This window comes from Carex rostrata, chromosome 16 (assembly GCF_964058835.1).
Source record: "Carex rostrata chromosome 16, lpCarRost1.2, whole genome shotgun sequence".
Lineage (NCBI taxonomy): Eukaryota > Viridiplantae > Streptophyta > Magnoliopsida > Poales > Cyperaceae > Carex > Carex rostrata.
Genome location: NC_135933.1, coordinates 7531276 through 7556486, shown reverse-complemented (window position 1 = coordinate 7556486; position 25211 = coordinate 7531276). Strand labels below are relative to the sequence as shown.

At 32.1% G+C, this 25211-nt stretch overlaps 2 protein-coding genes across 6 annotated transcripts; both read left to right on the top strand.

The window, feature by feature from the left end:
* The first annotated feature begins 11877 nt into the window (after nt 1-11877).
* On the top strand, nt 11878-12911 carry LOC144567380 (RING-H2 finger protein ATL16-like). Its single transcript, XM_078317507.1, has one exon. The coding sequence runs from the start codon at nt 12049-12051 to the stop codon at nt 12805-12807; it is 759 nt and encodes a 252-aa protein (XP_078173633.1). The 5' UTR covers nt 11878-12048; the 3' UTR covers nt 12808-12911.
* A 3220-nt stretch (nt 12912-16131) lies between these two features.
* On the top strand, nt 16132-20562 carry LOC144567666 (protein KINESIN LIGHT CHAIN-RELATED 2-like). Of its 5 annotated transcripts, none has more exons than XR_013515478.1 (4): nt 16139-17663; nt 18638-18846; nt 19917-20044; nt 20167-20562. XR_013515478.1 is itself a non-coding variant. In XM_078317833.1 (3 exons), exons 1-2 carry the CDS (start codon nt 16159-16161, stop codon nt 18822-18824), a joined length of 1692 nt encoding a protein of 563 aa, XP_078173959.1. In that variant the 5' UTR covers nt 16132-16158; the 3' UTR covers nt 18825-18846; nt 20167-20562. The 5 variants fall into 5 exon arrangements, 3 of the variants coding, with proteins under 3 accessions (XP_078173959.1, XP_078173958.1, XP_078173960.1); XR_013515477.1 differs by having other exon boundaries at nt 19807-20044; XM_078317833.1 differs by lacking the exon at nt 19917-20044 and having other exon boundaries at nt 16132-17663.
* Nucleotides 20563-25211: the final 4649 nt, after the last annotated feature.

Genomic DNA, 25211 nt, shown 5'->3' with positions numbered 1-25211 from the left:
CCGTACTCTATATATATATATATATATATATATATAGGAGTTAGGCTGGGGTGCTATGGATAGCATAGTGGCCTCTATGCTACGGCTCAATATTCGAGTTTTCAAAATCCAAACGGTCGATCCGAACCGTTCATCTTATTCTCCATATTAATATCTGGTTGGAGACCAAATTTTATAATTTTCTGAATTTTTTTACTATTTATTAAGCCACTTTGAAAATCGCTAATCCAACGGTTTTACTGTTTTGTGCAGCCACCGTTGGATCAACAATTTTGTAAAATACTTAATAAATAGTAAAAAAATTCAGAAAAATGTAAAATTTGGTCTCCAAGCAGATATTAATATGGAGAATAAGATGAACGGTTCGGATCGACCGTTTGGATTTTGAAAACTCAAATATTGAGCCGTAGCATAGAGGCCACTATGCTATCCATAGCACCCCAGCCTAACTCTATATATAGATGGGCTATGGTGCATTGCAATGCATGGAGGGATTTGTGCATTGGATCATGAATCTAAAATTCAAAATCCAAATGACCGATCCAAACCGTTTATCTTGTTCTCCATATTAATATGTGCTTGGAGACCAAATTTTACATTTTTCTGAATTTGTTTACTATTTATTAAGTATTTTACAAAATTGTTGATCCAACGGTGGCTTAACAAAACAGTAAAATCAGCAGCCACCGTTGGATCAACAATTTTGTAAAATACTTAATAAATAGTAAAAAAATTCAGCAAAATGTAAAATTTGGTCTCCAAGCACATATTAATATGGAGAACAAGATGAACGGTTTGGATCAGTCATTTGAATTTTGAATTTTAGATTTATAGTCCAATGCACAAACTCCTTCATGTATTGCAATGCACCATAGCCCATCTCTCTCTCTCTCTCTCTATATATATATATATATATTAAATCTTAGCAGTTGCTGCTAAGCGGACCCTATATTATTAACACTCAACTTTGATGTTATTTTTAGTTCAGCCAAAGAAACACTAAGCACAAGGATAAAAGTGTCATTTTTTATTTAAAGTGAAATCATTTCTTTCTATTATATAGACTTTTCAATAAAAAATTAGAAATAAATTTAATTCTTTTCTATTTTTATTCTGATCAACAAAATTCAATTGAAAATCATGTCTATTGAATACTATTGAATTGAAATCAATTCTTTTCCAACAAATTGTTAGACCAATCTTTTATTTGACGAATATATCATATGATTTTAAAAATTGGCGACAGTTAACAGTTCTCTATTATTGGCTTTTGAAATTTAGGCCCTTTTCAAGATATCTAGCTCCACTTTATCCCTGTATCGCCTCTCCCAATCTATGTCACATGTCATAAAGAAAACGAAGCAATAATCTAGTACCTGTTCGGCAGCCTTCCTTAACGCTCCTTAACGTCTTAATCCGTCTTAATCTTGCCGAACGGAGTCTCCTTTGCTCAGATTAAAGGGACCTCCTTAGAGTTGCAGCTTAATCTCGCTCCCCCCTCTCCTTCCTGTTCGGCAAGGTAAGGAATAGCAAGAGAATAGAAGAATTGTGGAATTGAGAATTGATCACTCTTTCAGTCTATTCCAAACGTGTTCGGTAGACGCAACAATTAAAATAATGAAAGTAGACATTCATTTAAAATATAAAATAATAGGAAATGACTTGTGATTTTGTTGAGTTTTGACTTTTGATTAATGCTTCATAACGATGAATATTAACAGATAAACAAAATGCATATTCAGCAAAATACTAACAGCGAAATGTGATAAGTAAATTTATAAAATTAAATTATACTGTTAACTTCTTCTAGCTAGTTTTATGTTTTATTTGTTCAATTCTCTTAAAATATTTAATATCTATTTGCATTAAATAAAACTAGCATATCTATTGTTTAATAAAAAAAGACGCTAAACATTGCAGAAATATATTGTTAGAAGATATCTATTGTTTAATAAAACTAAATATTGAAGTTTATTTTAGTTTACTGTTTACTATCTATTTCTTCCAAACTGGCATAGAAGAAATAAATAAACTAGCTATAATAAGTTTTCATAAACTAAACTGTAAATTGAAGATAGAAATGAAAATATAAATTTGCAAAGAAGCATTACAAATAGCAATGAACATGAGTTGATTGAAGAAATTAGCTAGGAAGAGGAAACAAACAAAACAAACTTCAATCAAATATAAATTTACAAAATGTAAAAACGGAGTTCACTCAATGAGAATCTTTATCAATCTAAACTCGTGCGTAGGACAGATCATATTTCTTTAGAGAAGGCAAGATGTGTGACAGGGAGAAAGAGACGGACATACAAGCATGCTTGTATCTCGTAGTTAAGAAGCCATTGATGTCCGCCTTGAACTTCTTCGTTAAAATGTCAAGAAGGCGACTCTGACTAAACCAAGGCATTATGAAACTCATTTAAAAAAGAAAATCGAGTATAGTACTCTCCTAACATTAGATTTGTTGTTTGCTCAAAAGAATCGCCGGAGATGTGAGTTAAAATGAAATGGAGAAGAAACCCTCTCTCCTCTGGAAGCGTGCAAATTAAAGAATAGGTTGAATAGAATTGAAAGTGAGAATACCACGTCAGCACAAAAAAATAGTAAAATAATCTTCTCAATTCTCTATTCCACCTCAATTCTCAATTCCATGTCTCCCCCGGAATTAAAAAGTGGGGAAAAGTACTCTATTCCATCCTCTTTAATCCTATCAATTCCATAACTGTTCGGTAGGAATAGAGCTCTAATTCCATAACTGTTCGGTAAGAAAAATGCCTTCTTATGGTCTCCTTAAAACAATTTTGGTGGACTCTTTTTACGTTTAAAGCAATTTTGGTGGACTCTTTTTACGTTTTCACCCCGCTCCTTAAGGAGTTGCTTTTTTTTATTATTTCTCTTGTTCTTCTTTCCTGTTGCCTACACGGAGCCCGAGGTGAGAACTAAAACATTTTCTTCTCTCCCCGATCTAGATAAGTAGTTATTAAGCGATAAATTCACGAATCTAACACCACAGGAGGCTTGCCGTCAAATTCCTCTTTCATTCGATATCCATCTTGATAAGTTTTTCCTCCGTTCCTTTTCTCTCTTATTTCTTCATTTTTTTTTGATGATTTTCATTTGTTGTTCTTAATTAGTAGATTTTGGATTACAAAATAGTTGTTTACAATTCCCTTGTTTTCTGATTTTCGTTTCTTCATTTCTCTGTCCTTCGTCTGTTGTTTTCTGACAGCTCCATCTCATTCGTTTCTTCATTTCTTTTACTGGTTTTCGTTTTTTTTTTTTTTTTTAATACTTTGGATCAAGAATTTAAGGACGGTAAATCAAATGAAAGTCCAAATTCGAAGTTCAATAAATCAATTGGAAGTTCCTTTCTTTTTTGCACTGTAGTCTTCTCTCCTTACCGTAAATCAATTGGAAGTCTAAATTGAATGTCTCAAATCCATAAATCCATGTCCAGTGCGTTGTATTAGTTGGTACCGGTTGGGTGCTTGTTGTTACTGTTCTGGCACTAGTACCAGTCAGTACCAGTGTTGTTACGGTTCTGGTACCAGTTAGTTAGAATTCAAATTTTGTATGAATTGGTAATTTTGTACGTATGAATTATTCCTTATTAGAAAGATCTGAATATAAAATTGAAAGTATGTCTGATGTACATGCACATATAGAAATAATTTTCATTAGAAAGTTTTTTTTATTTGGTTCAAATGCTTCTACCGTTGAATATATTTTTTTCGCAGCTTGTAAGGTGACAGTAAAAGGAATGAAAGAAACTTTTTGAATCATATTTTTCTGCTATTTGTTAAATATGCAAGGGTATTTAAGTCTTTACACACTATAATCAATATTTTATTCATATTAAGTCTTTGTTCTTAATCTTACTATCAACGAACAAGTGTTCCTTAGTAAGGATTAAATTTTTAATCCTTCACCCTTAAGGAGCTCATGCCGAACACCTATATGACTAGGCATGCATCTAGGTAATTTTAATTATATAATCTTAGAGATGATTTGTTATCGTAAAAACAATACGGAAAAAATAAGAATTATCAAGATAAAAAAGTTTGAAAAGAAATACCATCATCAAATAGTTAAAACTATAAAATAGACTGACTGAGCTCTACAACTCTTTGAAATACTCGTTTCAAGCCATTATACTTGCATATGATTTATCAGTTTTTTTTTTCTTTTATTTTGCTCCTCAAACTTTTAAACGTATATCTACAATCCTTTAAAGTACCCGTGTTAAACATTTTAAAGTTTATATATAATTTTTCAGAATTTTTTTCTCAAGTTTTAAACCTTTATCTACATAGTACCCATGTCAAGTCTTTAAATCTCAGTATCTAATCATTCTTAACTTATTAGTTTTTATTTTTCTTTAAAATCTTTTAAATATCTATCTACAATCCTTTGAAGTACTCGTGTCAAGCATTTAAAACTCTGTCTACAACTCTTAACTTAAAAGTTTTTTTTTTTGTTTTTTTTTGTTTCACAAGCCTTTAAACCGAGTCAAATCGATGAAAAACCACCCTCAACTGCCAACAGTGAAGGCCAGAGGCGCCATTTTGGAGATCGTCGGCGATCTGTCATTTTGCCCAATCCAGTCTGTTCGGTGTGTTGAAGATTATCTGAATCATCCAAAGCCAATCTTATAGCTAGATCTCGGATCGTATTGTGACGAGACGAAGAGAGATAAAAGAGAGAGAAGCACGATTCAATATTAGAAAGCCGTTTGAAGACGGTTAAACTAGTTAGGTGTTAGGACGGGATTGAGGGATCGGAGAGTATGACTAATATAACATTAGTGTCATTTCAGCTTATATAACATCAATTATAAAATTTATTGAATTGACTTCAAATGATAAATTCAAACCGATCTACTTCATTAGTTGTGTGTTTACATTAAAATTTATAATTTTTTGAATTTATTTAGTATCAAGTCAAGCGGTCAAATATGTAAGTTTAAAGTTAATTTTAATACATTCATTTTCCAATATTTTTACCGCTTGGTTTGATACTAAAATAACTTGAAAATATAAAAAAAAAAATTGTATATAAACACATCACTCATAAAGTAAATCGGTTTGAACGGTTTGGATTAGTTTGTTTGAAGTCTATTTAATTGATTTTAAAGTTAGTGTCATATAACACCGATGTTATACTAGCCGGACTCGGGTTCGGAGGTCCGAACATTATTCTTTACGTAGAGACTTAATATTTCTCCTTATAAATAAACTTTGCTTTTTTGTATTTTAATAAATTAACTTGCCGTTTGACCCAATTTTCCTTAAATAACTTTAAAAGTATATAGTACTCATGTGCACAGTTGACATATTTTTAATATTCAAAGGGCTGTTGCTGATACTGGTCCAATTTCATGCATGTTAATTGGCATCTGATTAATTAATTGTGTACTACTTTGCACAAACAAATATGAAACTTTCTTTCTCCGACTTCTCGACTATACTCGGAACGGTGCATGTATGCATTAAATATATGATGGTGCCCAGAGTGCAGGGGAGGCAGAAATTTATTTTAGGAGGTACAAGTTTATTTTATACGGTTGGTATTATACGAATCTTCAATACACAATTACACATCATATATATAGTCATACTTTAGGTCAATTAATGATGCAAAATAGATAGTTCAAATTTGTACATTTAGCATATTAGTCCCTGTATCGGTTTACTGGTACGCATTGTAGCACCAAGTTAAATAAACTGTCAAGAAAACGGATGTGCATGTGTGTGCTGATATCAAAATATTTCACCACTGATTTTGGTTATAGTTAATAATGGGTAGCAAATAGATTTAGGAATTAGTCTTTTGAGTGTATTAAGTTGTGATTTCAATTAAATGAAACGGACATTTGTCTTTTTTCATTAAAAAAAAATATATATATATACTCATATATACTTTAAATTTACCGCTTCAGAGAATATGGAAAATCGACTAGTGAAAACTTCGAGACTAATTAAGTGAAAATTCTATTTAATTCTTCCAATTTATCTAAACGAAGCATAATAATTGGCGTGTTTTGAAAAAAAAGAAACATGCAAGGTGTCAATATATTGAACCTTCAAAAAAAAAGTGTCAATATACACATATATTCAGATAAGTGTTTATGGATCGATGTACAGACAAGTGCATATTTAATACTACTAAAATTTACACGGTTGAATTTACTATAAAGTGTCAGTATTTTGATTCAAAAAACAGATATAAAATTATAGGGAAAATTGATTATTTGTCTCTCCAAAATCTTCAAATTTGAAATATGTCATTCCAAAATTTAAAATTGTAATAATATTACTCTAAATTTCATTAATTTCTAATTTTGTCGCTCCAAATAATTAATGATTAAAATACCCTCATTTCTTTTCCTCCTCTTCTTCTTCTCCTGTCATGACAAAAGGCTCATTCTTATCTATTTGTTGTTTTCTATATCAGTATAACTGATTATAGAATAAAGTTCATGAATCCAAAATTATACTTGTATCCTGTCATATATGCACTTATTTGGATTGAGAAAGGATAATCATTGGGTGTTTATTAGTTTATACCAATGGTTTAAATAGCGTTTATCGCGAAATAGCGTACGGGTTAAAAAAATCGCGCTATGCTCAAATAGCGGCGCTATAGTGCGGAATAGCGCGCTATAGCGGCGCTATTTGGACATAGCGCCATAGCTTTTTTTGGTCGGAAAACGCTATAGCGCCGCTATAGCGCACTATTTAAAACACTGGTTTATACGGATATCATGTCCTTTCAGATTTTTTTTTTTAATCTTTTTTAACTAAAATGAATGGCTTGTATTTCTCTTTTGTGTGAACTCAAGCTGGAGCTTAATTTGAAATTTGTCTTTGCACAAAAAGAGGAATGTTTAGGACTAACTAGGCTAGACATAGTTCTCGATATTCTTTCCGTGTTAATTCTATTCTTTTGATTTTGTTTCCATCAAGGTATCAATCGAATTGACAGACTGGATCTCAATAACAGTACCTGTTACCTGATGTGTCAATTAAGGTAGGCAAAGCGAAGTGGTTTTCTAGATCGAATAGGCCTTTCGTCATGGCAGGAGAAGAAGAGGAGACAGAAGAAGAAGAAAAAAAAGAAAAGAGAGTATTTTAATTATTAATTATTTGAAGTGATAAAATTAGAAATTAATGAAGTTCAGAGTGATATTATTATAATTTCAAATTTTAGAATGATATTTTTTAAATTTGAAGACTTCGAAGTGACGAATAACTAATTTTTTCAAAATTATAATGTGGTGGGTACACTTCTCAAAAGTTGAACTTTAAAAAAGGAAAGTGATAATGACGCGCGTACGGGTCAAAGGTTTGCATAAGCAGCCAAGCAAATTATTTTGGGGAAAGCAATAATAAGCCAATTTAAAGATGCGATCATGTTATAGTGACATTATAATTAAATTTTGGGTAGATTTAAAACTTTTAATTATACGCATCATACCTGTACGTACTAATTAAAGGTCGACTAATTAATTGGTCCAAATTGAACAACTCAACCAAAATCATATCGTTATGCTTCTGCTTATGATTATTATATTTAACGATTTTTGATGAAATATTAAATCAAATTATATAAAATTTAACGAATAATTAACTAAATTAGCAACATGTTTATAAATTATATAAACTTTAGTAACACGTTTATATTTTTTAATCTTTTAAATTATTGGGCTTACTTTGCAAAAAAAAATGTTTTAGAGTTACACATTTATCATTTCCCATAAGAATCTACTTTTTTTTCATTCGAAATTTACATTGAAATCTTGTCTTTTGTTATTATTTTCTTGTTAGAAGATAGTGTTTTGCCACTAGATGAAATACTGTATTTTTTTGTTATATTATTTTTATAGCATACCTTTATAATATTTTTTTAATTAACCATGTTATATATATATATGTGTGGCAAAGGCTTCTATCGACATAAGGACCTATTTGTAAAAATGAACATATTTTTATTTTCAAAGTTCAAATGATCGATCCAAACCGCTCATATTGTTCTCCATATTAATATGTGCTTGGAGATCAAATTTTACATTTTTTTTGAATTTTTTTACTATTTATTAAGATGGGTACAAAAAATATCAAATTCAGACCATTGAATTTTGTACCCATCTTAATAAATAGTAAAAATATTCCAAAAAATGTAAAATTTGGTCTCCAAGCACATATTAATATGGAGAACAAGATGAACGGTTTGGATCGATCATTTGAACTTTGAAAATAAAAATATGTTCATTTTACAAATAGGTCCTTATGTCCATAGAAGCATCACTCTATATAGAAATTTGCGAAGTAAAGCGATTATTTTACTTCACACTCATATTTTGTGATTTTAAAGTTCAAAACGTCGATTCGAACCGCTCAACATGATCTCCATATTGAAATTTGCTTGGAGACCAAATTTTACATTTTTTTGGATTTTTTTTTACTATTTATTAAGTCACTTTGAAAATTGCCGATCTGGTGGTTCAGAAATTTTTAATGTTTTTACTGTTCACCCGAATTTTTAGATTTTCAAAGTGGCTTAACAAATAGTAAAAAAAATTCCAAAAAAATGTAAAATTTAGTTTCCAAGCATATTTTATTATGAAGAATATGTTGGAAGGTTCGAATCGGCTATTTGAATTTTGAAAATTAAAATATTGCGTGAAGTATAAACGTGTTTTACTTTGCAACTCACCGTAGCCCATTTCTCTCTCCCTCTATATATAGAGTTGGGCTATGGTGCATTGCAATGTATAGGTCCTATTGTACATTGGACTACAAATCGTTGGTTTCAACATCAAAACAACCGATCCAAACCGTTCACCTTAATATCCATACCAAAATGTGCTTGGAGACCAAATTTTACATTTTTTGGAAATATTTTGCTATTTTTTAAGAATTTTTAAAAATCGCTGATTTTCTATGGTCCAGAAATTTCTGAAAAACAACGATTTTCAAAAATTCGTAAAAAATAGCAAAAAATTTGCAAAAAATCTAAAATTTGGTCTCCAAACACATTTTGATATGGAGAACATGTTGAGCCCTTTAGATCAACTATTTGAACTTCGAATCCATTTGTAACCCAATGTACAAGATGACATATACATTGCAATGCACCATAGCCCAACTCCTATATATATATATATATGGTCCGGCTAATTTGCTGCTGGAATTATTTTAGTCGGAGGTGCTGCCACTATTTTTTCTATTTTTTGATGTTCAAATGACAAATTTAAACCGTTAGATGTTTAATCTATATTATAATCTACTTGGAGACCAAATTTTACATTTTTGGAATTTATTTACTATTTATTAAGCTGGTTTGAAAACCGCTGATTTTAGTAAATTTCTGCAGCATTGAAATCAGTGGTTTTCAATCTAGCTTAATAAATAGTAAAAAAATTCCAAAAAATGTAAAATTTGGTCTCCAAGTAGATTATAATATAGATTAAACATCTAACGGTTTAAATTTGTCATTTGAACATCAAAAAATAGAAAAAATAGTGGCAGCACCTCCGACTAAAATAATTCCAGCAGCAAATTAGCCGGACCATATATATATATATATAGAGTTAGGCTGGGGTGCTATGGATAACATAGTGGCCTCTATGCTACGGCTCAATATTCGAGTTTTCAAAATCCAAACGGTCGATCCGAACCGTTCATCTTATTCTCCATATTAATATCTGCTTGGAGACCAAATTTTATAATTTTCTGAATTTTTTTACTATTTATTAAGCCACTTTGAAAATCGCTAATCCAACGGTTTTACTGTTTTGTGCAGCCACCGTTGGATGAACAATTTTGTAAAATACTTAATAAATAGTAAAAAAATTCAGAAAAATGTAAAATTTGGTCTCCAAGCAGATATTAATATGGAGAATAAGATGAACGGTTCGGATCGACCGTTTGGATTTTGAAAACTCGAATATTGAGCCGTAGCATAGAGGCCACTATGCTATCCATAGCACCCCAGCCTAACTCTATATATATATATATATATATATATATGAGGAGGCTTCAAATGCACCCAAATGTACCCTATCCTTTATCTCCGTTTTCAAAGTCCGAATAGTCAATCCGAACCGTTAGATGCAATCTATATATTAAGATGTGTTTGGAGACCAAATTTTACATTTTTTGGAATTTTTTTACTATTTATTAAGCCACTTTGAAAATCGCTGATCCAACGGTCCAGAAAATGCAAAATCAGCGATTTTCAAAGTGGCTTAATAAATAGTAAAAAAATTTCAAAAAATATAAAATTTGGTCTCCAAGCACATCTTAATATATAGATTACATCTAACGGTTCGGATTGACTATTCGGACTTTGAAAACGGAGAAAAAAGATTTGAAAGATAGGGTGCATTTGGGTGCATTTGAACCCTCTATATATATATATATAGCAAACATTTAGTGAATTTCTTCTATGCGTTGTGTGTACATTATAATTAATATACTAGATTTGACAAATGGCAAAAAAAATGTAGCTAGTTTAGAAGGTGGGATTACAAAAGTGATATTTTTATTTTTTATTTCTTAGCTCATTAAAACTGTATATCATACATTGTGCAAGTTTGTCGTTACTAATTTACTGTATAGTAATTATAAGTTTCGTTAACCATAATAAATTCAGATTAGTTAAGTTTATATTGTACAAATTATGTAATAATTTCTTTTATTTCAGTAAGAGCCGCCTGTCTGACAACTAATATGAACTTTTAATATAAAATCTCATCAGGTATATTTAACTTTCATGTCTCAATATAATTACTTAATTAGTGAATTGAATATAATAGCGATTCTTACAAAACAATAACTTGCAAGCTACTCATATTAGATGCGACTGATCTTTCGTAGCATACAAATTAACTAATATGGCTTAAAATATATTTATATCAAAAGAAAAGAAGTATTAAAAATCGCAAAGATTTTGGTCAAAAGTCAAATTTGCCCCCCTTATAAATAAATACATGACGTTACTGTCTGTAAGTCAACCTCCCTTTATTTTAAAGTTTTGGGAAAAACGATCGATAGAATGAGATATCTTAGCATCTAGATTCGATGTACTGGTTTCTGATAATATACTTGTGTGTATGAAATTAAATTTTAAATTCAAATTCAATGATTACCAACAACGTAACTGAAAGTCGGTTGCATATATATGTAAATCTCTTTTCTCTTTATACAACTAATTAAATAATTAAATTTGCTTTCATGGAAATTAATTAGAGCCATAACATAAATAATTCTTTTTAATTATCAATAATTAGAAGAACCACCTTTATAGAAAAATCATATCCATTTCCCTAAAAATGATCATTATCCAGGTGCTTCATGGAACTTTTAATATTAATGAATGTTTCCGTTGAGCTTAAAAATAAACAGCTGTACTTGCACATAATTAACATCACCATTGTTCTTTGGAATTGGATTTGTACAAATAGCTTTGGACCAATCTTATTCAAAATATGAGCAAAACCATCCGATCTGTGTTGAGATGCGTGCCAAACATTTAAACTTAGTAAATTCAGTTGGTCCCGTAAATCGAAACCATTCGTACGAATTTTGACACAAACGATTTTTGTTCAAAGCCTTTGACAAGAACTCCTAATTTTTTTTCTTTTTCTTGTTTAATTATCTGAAGGCTGAAGCCACCCATGTGCCTTTCCACTTGACCAGCCCATCCCTCTTTGAAGTCCTCTCTCTCCCTCTCTCTAATGCCTCGGCAGAGGCTGCCAAGTTGTCTCTCTCACTCTCTTGCCAATTGGAACGGATTATTCTTCATAGTTTCATTATTTTTAGGCTTCGACTACTTGCACCAATCCCTATTCATAATCACTTCCCTTGCTTCATACCTATTCACACTTTCCTCTCCATCCTTACTCTATTAATTAGCTCATTGGTATCTCTCTTTGAGCATATATAATCTCTCTTTTCTCCAACTTTAGATTACCTCCACTGACTTATCATTTTGGAAAAAGTGATCAAACTAGTGCATGCACATTTAATTAATAGCTCTATGGATCTTCAATCACCACCACCCGATGTGTTTTCTTCTCCTTCTCCAGCTGGTAATGGGGTTCCTATTGCAGCAATAATAGCAGTTGGTTTCTTCGCCACAGCACTAGTGATGACCATTTATTACCTGATGGTCGTGAAATTCTGGCTCAACGGTCGGTACCAGAGACGGCAGGTCAGCGATGCTTATATGCCACCGGCTTTTTTCTCCTATGAAACAGAAGGTCAAGGCGTTGATTCTTCTGTAATAAAATCTATCCCTGTAGTAATTTTCAGAAAAGGTGAAGATGGTGAGAAGATGAAAAATCTCTCTTTTCATGAATGCTCCGTTTGCTTAGCAGATTTTCAAGAGAAAGAGAGTATTAAAGTACTGCCAGGTTGTTCGCATGCTTTTCACATAGATTGCATTGATACATGGTTACAGTTCAATGTAAATTGCCCCATGTGCCGTTCAGTCGTCACAAGCTCAAGTCTGGCACAGAAGCTAGATGATCACATAGCGGGTCAACCCGAAATGGAAGCACGAGGCGACGCGAGACGTGAAGGTGATGATGGGGCACATAGAGATGAGAATGGCATAAGGAGATCTTTCTCCATGGATTGGTTTAGTGAGAGAAGAATTAAAAGAGGAGAGACAAGTAGCAGCGGTTCAGCTGCAGTAAATGGAGATGCAAGTGGTCGCTTCATGCGGTTAGTTCACTCGTTTAGACTTGGCCGAAGCTCAAGAAATGCAGTTCTTCCAATTCAGATGGAGCCATGATTGATGTCCTTTCTAATTTTTATTTTGTTTAGTTAACAGACATTAATAGGTTTTGTATATCACCACTTAAGAAAAATTTGGAATTGTCTTAATTGGTGTCTAAATTTTCATTAGGTTGCGTGGATTTTGACTTGATGCCTTGCTTCCTTTCTTCTTTGATATTGTTTTAATATTTTATTTTATTATGTGCATTATTCTTTTCCACAATTTAGTATACTATACAAAATAATTCTTGCAAATTATGTTAGTAATTCACAACATGAAAAATATATATTTTTTTTCTATTTTAAGAAGTAGAACATGATAGTTGTTCTGTTTATTACTTTTAGGCAAGAATAAATATTAATGAAAGGAAAAGGAAAAATAATTAATGACAATACTTTTAACATCCGACTCTAAATTAAGATGCATATTAATTGGAGTCCCAAACATCTGATTTCAATTATAAACATCAATTTGCTAAATATATTTCTTCATATCAAAGATATATATTACTTTGTATGAAATCAAGATCAATTTGCATTTGAGTCTGGTTACACAGATTATACTTCTCTCCAACAACAACATTTGATCAAATTATAAATATAGTAATGTGGTAGGATTCATTATTAATTAAAATGTCATGTTCTGGTAATGATTGATGTGTACTATTTCTTCTATTGGCGGTTAACAAAATTAAGAAGATTAGCTATATAGTTGAAAATAGAAAAAAGAAAACAAAGCAAAGAACGATTCAATATTTTGAAAGATTGATTAATAAAATGACATGTTCTGATAGTGATTGGTGTGTATATCTTCTATCAGCCGTGGACTAAGAAGGATATTATATAGTTTAAGAAAGGAAAAAGGAAAACAAAACAAAGAATGATATATTCAATTTGAAAGATGGATCTTCTCTCCAATTGTAACATACATTGGAGAGGCCAGTGGAGTGTGTAAACAACTAAAACCGATGTACCACGTTTTACATTTACATGTATATATTTTTCAGATAAAATTGGATAGCAAGTTTCTCAATTTTGAATATCCATAAATAAATAAAAAATCAAACCGAGTTTGAACCTGTACTTCCTACATAAAATATTGCTTCATATTCATACTTACACTTAAGGTTATGTCACTGTAGGCAGATTACTTCCTAAGAAAATTCAATTAATTACTCATAATTAGTCATAATGATAACTTTTTTATAATATAACTAAAAAACTACAAAAAAAATCCAAATTCATTGTATAAATTATTTTTTCTATAAAAAAAGGATACCTCTAGTTTAGTGTACAAATGGAGATGAGATTGAAATGACGTGTATTCTGTTGACTTTGAGATGTAACTTGATCTTCACGTGGACTCATAAGGGATTCCATGGATGCAGTAAATTAATTATGCAACAGCACTGTCATTTGCTGTAAGTCAGGGGCGGATCATAGTGGACGCTGGGATGCTAAGCTACCCCGAGTTTTTAAAATTTTATTATCAAGTATATTGAAATCTTACTTATTTGTTTCTTTTATATGTATTAGCCCCCTAATATAACAAGGTTAAAGGGGCTTGAACGTAAGTATTACAATCCAAAATCACGGACTGGGCTTGTTATTTCCTTGTGTGCAAAGTCAAAAAAGGAAAATAATATTTTTCAATTTGAAATTGGGCTTGTTTTTTCTGTTTGGACGCATTGATTTCCGTGTGTGTGCAGTAAAAAAAGGAAAAGAATCTTCTCCAATTTGGAATGGTCAAATAGTATGATTTCTCGTACTGTTTTTTATTTGTTTAATGAAAAAAAGGAAAATAATTCTGGGGCTTTTGTTTGTTTTTAATTTTTTATGGTAAACGGTAGGCTGTTTGCTGACATTCTGTTGCTTGCTGCAAATCTATGCATGAAGATTAAGGGTAGCTCAAAGGATGCTTTCAAAGCACTTTAATTTTCATCATATAATGTAATATGTTGTTAAATAAATATGGAATTATAGGGGTTTATACGTCAAAATAAAAGTATGACTCGTACTAAAAAGAGAAAATAATGTCTAATTCAATAAAAAAAAAAATTAAGATATTATTTAGCCCCCCTATACTCAAATTCTGATTCCGCCCCTGTCAGTAAGAAGTATTTACAATAGCATTAAGTTTATTGCTTGTAACAGTTGTGAAATTAAAAATGATTTTAGCTGTTGGGTTAAGTCTCGGAATCCGGGTTACATATAATTGAGTAGGGCTAATATAACATCAGTGTCATTTCAGTCTATAACACCAACTTCAAAACCTATCAAATCGAGTTCAAATGGTGAATCCAAACCGTTCAAACCGATATACTTCATTAGTTGTGCGTTTACATGTAAAATTTATAAGTTTTTGAGTTTATTTGGTATCAAGTCAAGCGGTCAAATGTGTGAGTTTTAAAGTTAATTTAATACATTCATTTTTCAATTTTTTTGTCGCTTGATTTGATACTAACATAACTCGAAAATATAAAAAGTTTGCATGTAAACGCATCACTCATAAAGTAAATTAGTTTGAACGGTTTGGATTCGCCATTTGAACTCGATTTGATAGATTTTGGAGTTGGTGTTATATAGACTTAAATGACATTGATTTTATATTAGCCATACTCCATATAATTGGTTAATTTATGAATAAGTTCTGTTATTTTACATTAAAAAAAAAAAAAAAAGCTATTTTGCTTTTACTAGTCAGCGGTTGTTGGTTGGACCTACTCTATAAATATATTGGGCCTCTTTATGACTTTAGTCACTTTACAAACTATTTTAAGTTCAACTTATCAAAAGAAAATAATGTTTTGGGAGGTTCAAATGGGCCATAAATCAAATTTGTACAGTAGCCTTGTGATTGAAGTAAACAGATATATACACATCACACTTTCAACTTGTACAGTTGTTCCACCTCATGATAAACGAACAGAATATCCTCTCAGATACCATAAAGTAGGGCCTAGAACTTTACAGTCCAGATTTATTCCCAATCGAATCAAACTCAATCCAGTGCCTCTTTAGATGCAGGGGTTTCCTTTGAGTTTCGTGCCAAGTTAAAAAAATAGTTCGGATCCACTAATTCTAACGGACAGTACCCGTCATGTACCTGGGTCCTGGGAGTATCCGAATTCATGATAAACAATCTCACAAGCTCTTCTATATACAAATTAGCATCATCAACCCAGAACTATTTTATTACCTTTTAGAGCCCAACTTATTTTGATAAGGCCTGTTAATTTTCTAGGCCCATGATTTTTCTCTGATTTAATTTACCTTTCTTTACTCATTTTCTCTTGTATTTAATTTACACTTCGAAATTTGTTGTTACTAAAATCTAAAACCCTCTCTCTTCTCGTTTTCTCGCGTCATGAAAAGAGCTTACCGCCTCGCGTGCTTGTCTCTCTCTCGATCCCTTCTCTCTTCTCATACCCCATTCCTCTCAAATCCTCCATCTCTCCGTTCTCTCCAGTACCCGTTAAACCGCCTAATCCAGTCTCTCTCGCACAATCCAACCCCTCCATCTGTTGAGTCTTCTTTCCAAGGTGATGAGAGGAAAACCGGACTTGATTTCTTGAAGACCGCGGAGCTTCTTGTTAAAAGCCAAGATACTGAAAATATCAAAAAAGCTCTCGATTTTGGTATCAAAGCGTTGAGTATCTTTGAGAAGTCAGATGGAGGCTGGCCGTTTCAAGTCGCAAGGTCACTTCTTTTGTTGGGTAAAGTTAGTTTCAAATTAAAAAGGTATAGTGACAGCTTGGATTCACTAAGTGCTTCGATTGAGATATTCGACAGTTTAGAAAGGGGAAAGTATAGCATTTCTGAAATTGGGTTATTGGTTATTGACGTCCATAGTCAAATTGCAAAGGTGAAGAACTCTATGGGTAAAAGGTGGGAGGCGCTAGTGAATTTCAAAAGGGTTGTGGAGCTTAAAGTCAGAATCTTTGGACCTGATAATAAGGAAGTGGGTACCGCTTTTGGAGATTTGGCTGAGGCCTATATGTTTGCATTGAAGTACAATGATGCCTTGCCTTTTTGTTTAAAATCATTGGAAATCCGTGAATTGGAACTTGGAGCTAATTCCTTAGAAGTGGCCAAACTCAGAGATCAACTCAGTGTAATCTACACTGGACTGGGACAATACACACAGGCACTAGAACAAAATGAAATCGCAAAATCAATTTTTGACAGTTTAAATTTGGTGAATGAATCAGTCCATAAGGAGATTGATATAGCAAATCTGCTAATTATGATTGGTCAGTTGGAGGAGGCAACCAAGAGATTACAAAAAGCAATTTCAAATGTTGATATAGATAGCGAACTAAAGGCATTCTTACTGGTTTCCATGGCCAAATCTCTATTCCACCAACAGAAATTTGGAGATTCAAAAAGGTGTTTACAGATATCTCTTGAAATTCTCGACAAAAAGGAATCGACCATCCCGAAAAGAATTGCCGAAGCATACGCTGACATTTCCATGTTGTTCGAGACCATGAATGAATTCGAAATCTCCATCTCTTTCTACAAAAGATCTCTCTCCATTGCAAGACAACAAGAAGAAATGCACCATGTAGAGGGGAGCATATTGGCCCGGCTTGGCTGGTTACTTCTAGTCACAAAACGGGTTGATCAGGCAGTGCCTTATTTAGAAATGGCAATTGAGAGGTTGGAGGGGTGTTTTGGTAAGAGGCATTTTGGGCTAGGGTTTGCATATAAGCATTTGGGCCAGGCCTATATGGAGACAGACCAACCTGAAATGGCAGTTAGATATTTGAGCTACTCAAAGGAAATAATAGAGGAGACATTTGGGCTGTCACACGATGATACCATTGATGTAAATCAGTGCCTAGCAAATGCTTACGGAACTATGGGAAGGTAATTTTTTTACTTACTCTTTTATTTTACTCTTTTGCAAGTTGTGTCCATATTGTTTGTTGTTAGGAAATGATTCCTTCAATTTGTTGTTTGCAAATAGTGCATACTATAAGAACCGTGAAAATGAATGCATTGTAAGAAGTTTTTTTAGCATGATGTTTTGGTTTATAAATCAATGCCTTGCAACTGCTTATGCTATTATTATAAGGTGTTGAAGTTGTTTGTGTTTTGTTTATCCTAAGGATGCCAAAACTTTTTAGAATAACTGAGATTAAACACCTAATTGTTTTGCAAGTAGTTACTGTTAGTGAAGGTCAAGCAATAGAAAAGGAATTGCCCTTGAATTTCATTTGAAGGACAAAAATGAAAAATTTCAATTCATAGGAGTGGCTTAGCCCCCTTTCACTTGTACATAGTTCCACCACTGAGGTAATACAAGTAGTGAGGCAAAAATGGGGATCTCAGATAAATAGAATTTTTATTCATACTAGATACTGCAGGTGCCATAGGCAAATAAAACTTAATGTGCAATATTTTCAAATGGAGAAGTTATATGTTACCTGTCGTGGGAAGACTAAGGTGCAAGCTGCTGTGGAGCACAGCTAATTTGCTCAATTTCAGCTATTGCAATATTTGTGCCACTATTTTTTTTAATATGGTATTTTGGTTAGAATTTTTTTTTTTTTTTTCATTTGGCCAAAACACAAATTTGTTCTTGTAGGATGACATACCAATGTATTTTTCTTTTTTTTTGGTTCAATAATACTACATCGGAGCTGTCAAACTTTTGCAATATGTCAAGTGTAAATTCATCCATGGGTAAGTAAAATTATTTGGCATTAGTTGGGGTAATTGCCTTATATGATTCAATCTGGTGCTGTTTTCTGCTTTGCTGTAATACATTTATGGGCACATGACAAAGTATCATTACAATTTGGAAATAGGCTAATGATGTTTAGCTGTTGAAATTGTAGTTATAAGCTTGCTATGGAGTTCCAGCAGAGAGTGGTGGATGCATGGGAGAAACGTGGGGCTGATGCCACAGAAGATCTAAGAGAGGCTTACAGACTTCTAGAGCAGCTGAAGAAAAAACTAGAGGGATCTCCACATGCTGTTTTTCCCGCAAATTCGCTTCCTGTTATGTCCCCTTCTAGGGAGTGACACTCTTCTCCTTTGACCCCTGGTAATTGTCCATTTTACATTTTGTTTCTTCTTTTGTTTGTTAAATTCATTTAAAATACTGCAATCCAAGTTTTACAGTAGCAGATGACAGTACAGTGTCCTCATGGTTATGTGCCAGTAGGTGCAGGCTAGTTTTGAGAATATTCTTGTTTATTGAAATGAGCTCTGCCATTAAGATTACATCATTAAAATTGAATTCCCTAATAGATCACAGCATACCCCTATTCATGCAAGTATTGTCCTTGGTATTACAAATTAGAAGGTTTGCAAGGCTTAGTTGGGGAGCTTAGTCGGGTATTTAGGAATTGGGGGAATTTCATGTATACCCCTCAAAAACCTTGAAATTACATATTTCCCCTTCTAAATTTCATAATATCATATTTACTCTTATAAGTTGTAAAAACTCACAAAACCCAATTTATTGCCTATTTTTATAAAAATTCATTTTAAATTTATAAAATACCTTTATTAAAAAAAAATGTAGCATGTGTAAGAGACCTAATTGACCAGTTCATGAGGGGGAAACTATTCATTTATCTACTTGTGCATACACGATGACATTTAGGTATATGCTTCTATGCGTCACAAGTATGAAAATGAATCATTTGTTCTCATATACATGTTAATTATAAGACTGAATTGTTACACATGCTACATTTTTTTATATTTTAATAAGGGTAAAATGGGAACTTCATAAATTTATAATGATTTTGAATATAAAAGCCGCCATTAAATTGGGTATTTTGTGAGTTTTTGAAATTTAAAAGGGTAAATATTATATTATGAATTTATTAGGGGAAATATGTAATTTCGATGTTTTCCAGGGGGGCATACATGAAATTCCCTCTAAGAAATTACAGGTTGGATTTACAATTTTCAAGAGAACTGTAGTATTCTTTTCTTTTCTTTTTATTCTTTTTGTTTTTTGTTTTTAAAATATGGGTGCCTTCATTTTATTCAGGAATACTTTGATGTCCACAATGGCTAGATTTCCTCATTTTTTGATGTGAAATTGGCATATGATGCGGAAGGGCCTTTATTCATGGCAAGTTTTTATGCACAACTATATAGGTATAGGATGGAGAAGTTCTTGTCTGCTGCTGGGAAATTTTTCCGAAATATGGCATCTAGAAATTTTTTCCGCATTATGGGTTACACAGAGGGCTGTAGAAATTTTGAGGGAATCTGGGCTGAAACTGGTATAGTTTTGTCCTTTGTGGCCTCAGAAATAGCATTTCAGAAATTTATCTTGAATTCTTGCTCAGAAAAAGTGAACATTCATACAAATAATTCTCTTTTTTTTTTTTTTAAACCTTCGCAGAGACTACGAAGTCGTGAGGGGGGATCGAACTCTCAACCTTTGGGTAACTAAGAGTCCTAGGACTTCTTCCTAGCCACCTGTGCTACCTCCCCTTTCTCTATACAAATAAATCTGTAACTTGAGCAGTGCATGCCTAGCCTTACGAAACACTATTTCCTTGCATTGAGGAATTTGACTTGAGCAGTGCATGCTTAGCCTTACGTATAGTATCTCCTTACCTTCTCTCTTACAATCTCTATTTTAAATCCTTATTTCTCTATGAAATTTTATTTGAGAAAAGGCCTGTCAAGTTGGGTTATTTTGGTAATAGCTTCTTACCTTGGCTCTTGCATGTGGGACCGACAATGTACACATCATTATCTGAACTTGGCAATTAATAAATTGTTTTGCTGTATATATTCCTGTCCTGAATAGGAGCAAACAGGCCAATTGAGCTTAATTGGCACTTGTATCATTTTGGGTCGGATTGAGCCTTGAGTTGCAGTTATGTGCTGGTCAAGGTAGATACAAGTGCCAAGCAGTTATTTAACTCCTGAATAGGAGCAAGCAGTTATGTGCTGTATCATTTTAGTTCTAATTTGGTTCAGATCAGTTATTTAACTGGTTCAAGTCGATGGATTTTGCCTAGTTGAGTTTTCAAAATTAATCCTGTTTGAACAGGTCCCATTTTAAATGGATTTTTCAGGTCAGTTAGAATTTACCCCATCTAGTACAATGTTCGTTGTGGCCGAGGTGTACCAATGTTATGCAATTTTTTTCTCTCTTATTTGTTCAAGATTTCATCTACATATATCTTGTATTACAATGTGGGAGAATGTGATTTATCTCATCATATGTTGCAACTTTTATTTTTTATTTGGACTTTGTGAACCTACCTAAATAGGATTAACTTTGTGAACCTATCTGCACGGCTTTTTTTTTTTTTTTTCTTCCAAAGTGTAAATGTGGTGGCTGTGATGTAATGAATCAGGGTGTTCACTCAGCTCAGTTAAGTAGCTAATTAGATCACTTTGTTCTTTATGTGTAATCCTCACGGAGCAAAGAGATATAATTAGTGTGTATCTGATCTATTTAAGTGCGGGTTTGATAAAAAAAAAAAAAAAAAGGATTCAATGAATTAGGCTCATATAGCCCACAACTGTATCACATGATGTACAAATAATTGTTGCAACAGTTCACTGAAAAATGAAAAATAGTGGAAGCCAGTACTGACTACTGAATAGTTATTTTGGAGTTCTGTAGATTAGCAACTGGCAAGTAGGCTATGTCTTCTTAATTTCAATCCGTAAGTAAAAAGTTGGAAAACAATTATAAACTAGAACGAATCAAAGAAAAAGAAACAAATTAGCAATTGTTTTCCATTGGAATTAAGAATTTGAGTAAACGACAGATACCGCCGTATGCATGCATCAGGCAGTAGATACAATTCAGGTTATATTACTATATTATAATACCATACAACATTTCAAGTACCCTATTTACTGAATTAAGTATTTTTCATATTAATTTAATTAATACTACCGCCTGCTGTATCAGGCAGTAGAAACAACTCGGAGATATTAGTTCTACAGAAATTATATTATAATAACATATAATATTTTTAGTACCATGTTACTCTTTTAAGTTTTTTTTTCCATGCTAATTTAATTAATAAATGGACAGAAATAAAAGAGCTAAATAGCCTAAATGGGTGGTTCACCACATAAATCTGTAATGGTCCCCTTAATGTGATAATTAATAAAGTGGCCATCCTTCAACCAACTATAAAGCAGACTATATACGTTGACATCCTAACTTCCATTTCATTACTACAATTAATTATCAATGGATGTACTGTTGCACCCCCCCCCCCCCCCCCCCCCCCCCCCCCATCCCCGCCCCCCGTTTTTTTTTTTGCTGTTTATTGCATCAGCAGCTTTTATGTTATTAGTTATTGGATAATCTGGTCTGAGACATGGTCACATGCCATTTTTATGTTCTTATAGAATTATTACTAACCTGATGTAAAAATAATTGCAGAATTGTATGGAAAATATGGTAAGATATATTCACAACTGAACTTATTTGATAACCGAGACGACCGCCGTCAATATTTATTATTTACAAAAATGAAATTGTAGTGTAGAATTCATCATTTAATGAATTAATATGTTGCAATATGTGAAGTTTTTAGTCACAAATCAATGTTGATAACAATAAACCTTGATATTTCAATTCACTTGATTGATGGCCAACTAGATTTTATGTTATTTAGAATAGATACATCACCTATCTGAATCATAAAATTATATATGTACTATTTTTATTTTGTTAAACATAATATTAAATGTAATAGTTGTCAAATATGTTTACAGTCATAACTTGTAATAGCTGTAACAGTTGAAAAGCATCATTGCAAATAGATAACAGTAGCATTAGTAATAGTGAGATTATCCATAGACTAATTTTAATACAAAAAACTTAAATATGTTCTAAACTAGAGGTGCGATAACAAACAAACAAGATCGTTGTATAATTTTGCTTTATTAAGTATGAATTTTACACCTTTAAAAAAAATTGAATTATGTATTAATTTAAATTTGCATAGAATTTAAAAATGCTTCCTAGATCCAAACATTCCTCTCAAACTAAATGTGCTCTATGTATATTTGACTATTTCTTTTTTTTGACGAAATAAGATAGGCTTTACTAGATTCATATGCGCGAGTTTTTTTTTTTTTGATAAAAAAGTACGGTCTTACTATTTCAATTAAGACCATACGATTTAAAATGCACAGACCGTATTGATTTGGTTTTGAATTTAGAAAACATGCTTTGTTCGTTTTAATCGTAAGGTTTGATTTAGAATATATAGTACCTAGTTTTCTTTTCAGAATAATAAAGGAGGGGATACTAAATCAGATATTACTCATCAAGGACAAAATGGGTGCAACTGTGGGATTCATTATCAAATTAAGTAGCAAGATAACTGAGGACAAAGGACAGAATAGACCGAATAGCTCATTTCATTGTCACGTTTGGTCCGGATTGTCGTTTTGGGACCATCTCCAGTTGGAATAAATTAAAGCTGTCTTTCTTTTTAGTTAAGAATCTGGTGAATAATTACTAATTAACTGTATATCACCCGTTATTATAATTTATCATCTTTCATGCATTGCTGTAAAACTATTGTAAAATATTTTTGGATTATGACCTTGACAACTAATTAATTATCATTACAATCACTAAATTTAAAATAAGGGTAATTTAAACATTTATGATACTATATTTTGAAAAATATATATTGTTAAAATTTCAAAAGTAAAAAAATGATTCTAGTATACCTTTATATATGTTAAATTTTAGTCCATTTGAAATTTCCTTGACTATTAAACTTCTACGTAGTGTGAAATTTTAAATTGTTCAATAAAATGTTAAACTACTTTTAAACTGAACCAAATTGTATACAAATGCTATTTAAGAAATAAAGAACATGCAACTTTATAAATTGAACCGACGTACAAGATAACATTGAATGTACCGGCCGTATGTGTAACAATTAAATAAACAATTAGTGGCTCTAGGCAAGTTCTAGCTTCGCAACAATGATATGCGTAACAATTGAATCAAAAGATGAGTACAATGATATGTACATCAATTATTCTCGTGTCATTACTAATTGGTACTTCTAATATGATGATGTCATTACATTGGTACATCTAATATGATGACAAGTTTGAAATTTTATAAGTTTATAGTTTATTTTATATTAGATAAGAGGCTGAAACATATATAAACACACTAAAATTAATCTATCAATGTAAAATAGATTTGGTCATTTAATGGACTCGTAATCTTGTTCAAAACAAACTAAATATATATATATATATAATTTATCCATCGTGTATATCAAAATAGGATCAACAATTTGAATTCATCAATTGAGTTTAAAATTTTAAAATATAAATGTACAAATATGTTATGATATTTGATGACACTACACTATTACAAAAATGGTCATTGTACACTGCATATTGTACACGGATTTGACAATTTTATATAAAAACCGTATAGAAATTGTAATTTTTTGGAAGCCCGAAATATCTGTGGGATCTCTACACGGATATTTATTAAAGAATCAGTGTAGAAAATCATGAGAGAGCTACACGGACGTTTATTAGGAAATATACACGGCTTATTGTTTAAATAACAGTGTAGAAAGCCTTGAGAGAGCTACACGGATATTTAATTAAAGAACTGTGCAGAAAGGTAAGAATTATACACGGATATTTATTTAAATAACAGTGTAGAAAGCTTATAAGAGCTACACGGACGTTTAATAAAGAGTCGTGTATAAAGGTAGAAATTGTACACGGTTTTATTTGGTTTAAATAACAGTGTAGAAAGCCTTGAGAGAGCTACACGGACGTTTAATAAAGAGCCGTATAGAAAAGTTATTTTAGGGTTTTGGTTATATAAAAGACCTTCTCCTTTCAGCGCCGTTTTGATCAATTAATACTCTCTCTCTCTCTGTTGGTTTGATTTCTGCGCACAAAGAGACCAGATCTGAGATCTTTAAAGTTAATTTGTATCTCTCCTCTCTATCTCTCTATCTTGCTAAGGTTATCTCGGTAAGATTAGTCATGTATATATATACTTCTCTCTTTTTTGTGCCGAATTCTCATATTGGCACAGAGTGTTTTTTAGTTAAAAATAAATATATAATTTGTAATAGTTCTTCAGGTTTTTTGGCTTATTGCCGAACCAAAGTCAAAGTAGCTTCAACTTCATCTGCAGTGTGGATTTTCTTGCTTCGGAGAAAGAGATAGCGAAGTTGGTCTTGCTCGCTGGCTTCGAGTGTCCATACCTTCCTGTCGGTGATACTTTTGAATAGGAATAGCGAACAACTTCTAAGAGCGGCAGGAGTGGAATGACTATTTACTATAGCTACCTATAGAGTGAGGGTAAGAATTCGAAATAGTATTAGTCGAGAGAAGATGAGGACTTCAAGTTGTAAAGGAGAAGTCCAAATAGTTGAGTCAAAAGCGGATACTGAAAGATGCATC

Coding starts and splice junctions, on each gene's coding strand:
- LOC144567380 (XM_078317507.1), top strand. CDS start 12,049: ATGGATCTTCAATCACCACCACCCGATGTGTTTTCTTCTCCTTCTCCA.
- LOC144567666 (XM_078317833.1), top strand. CDS start 16,159: ATGAAAAGAGCTTACCGCCTCGCGTGCTTGTCTCTCTCTCGATCCCTT. Junction 17,664..18,637: donor GCTTACGGAACTATGGGAAG/GTAATTTTTTTA, acceptor TTGAAATTGTAG/TTATAAGCTTGCTATGGAGT.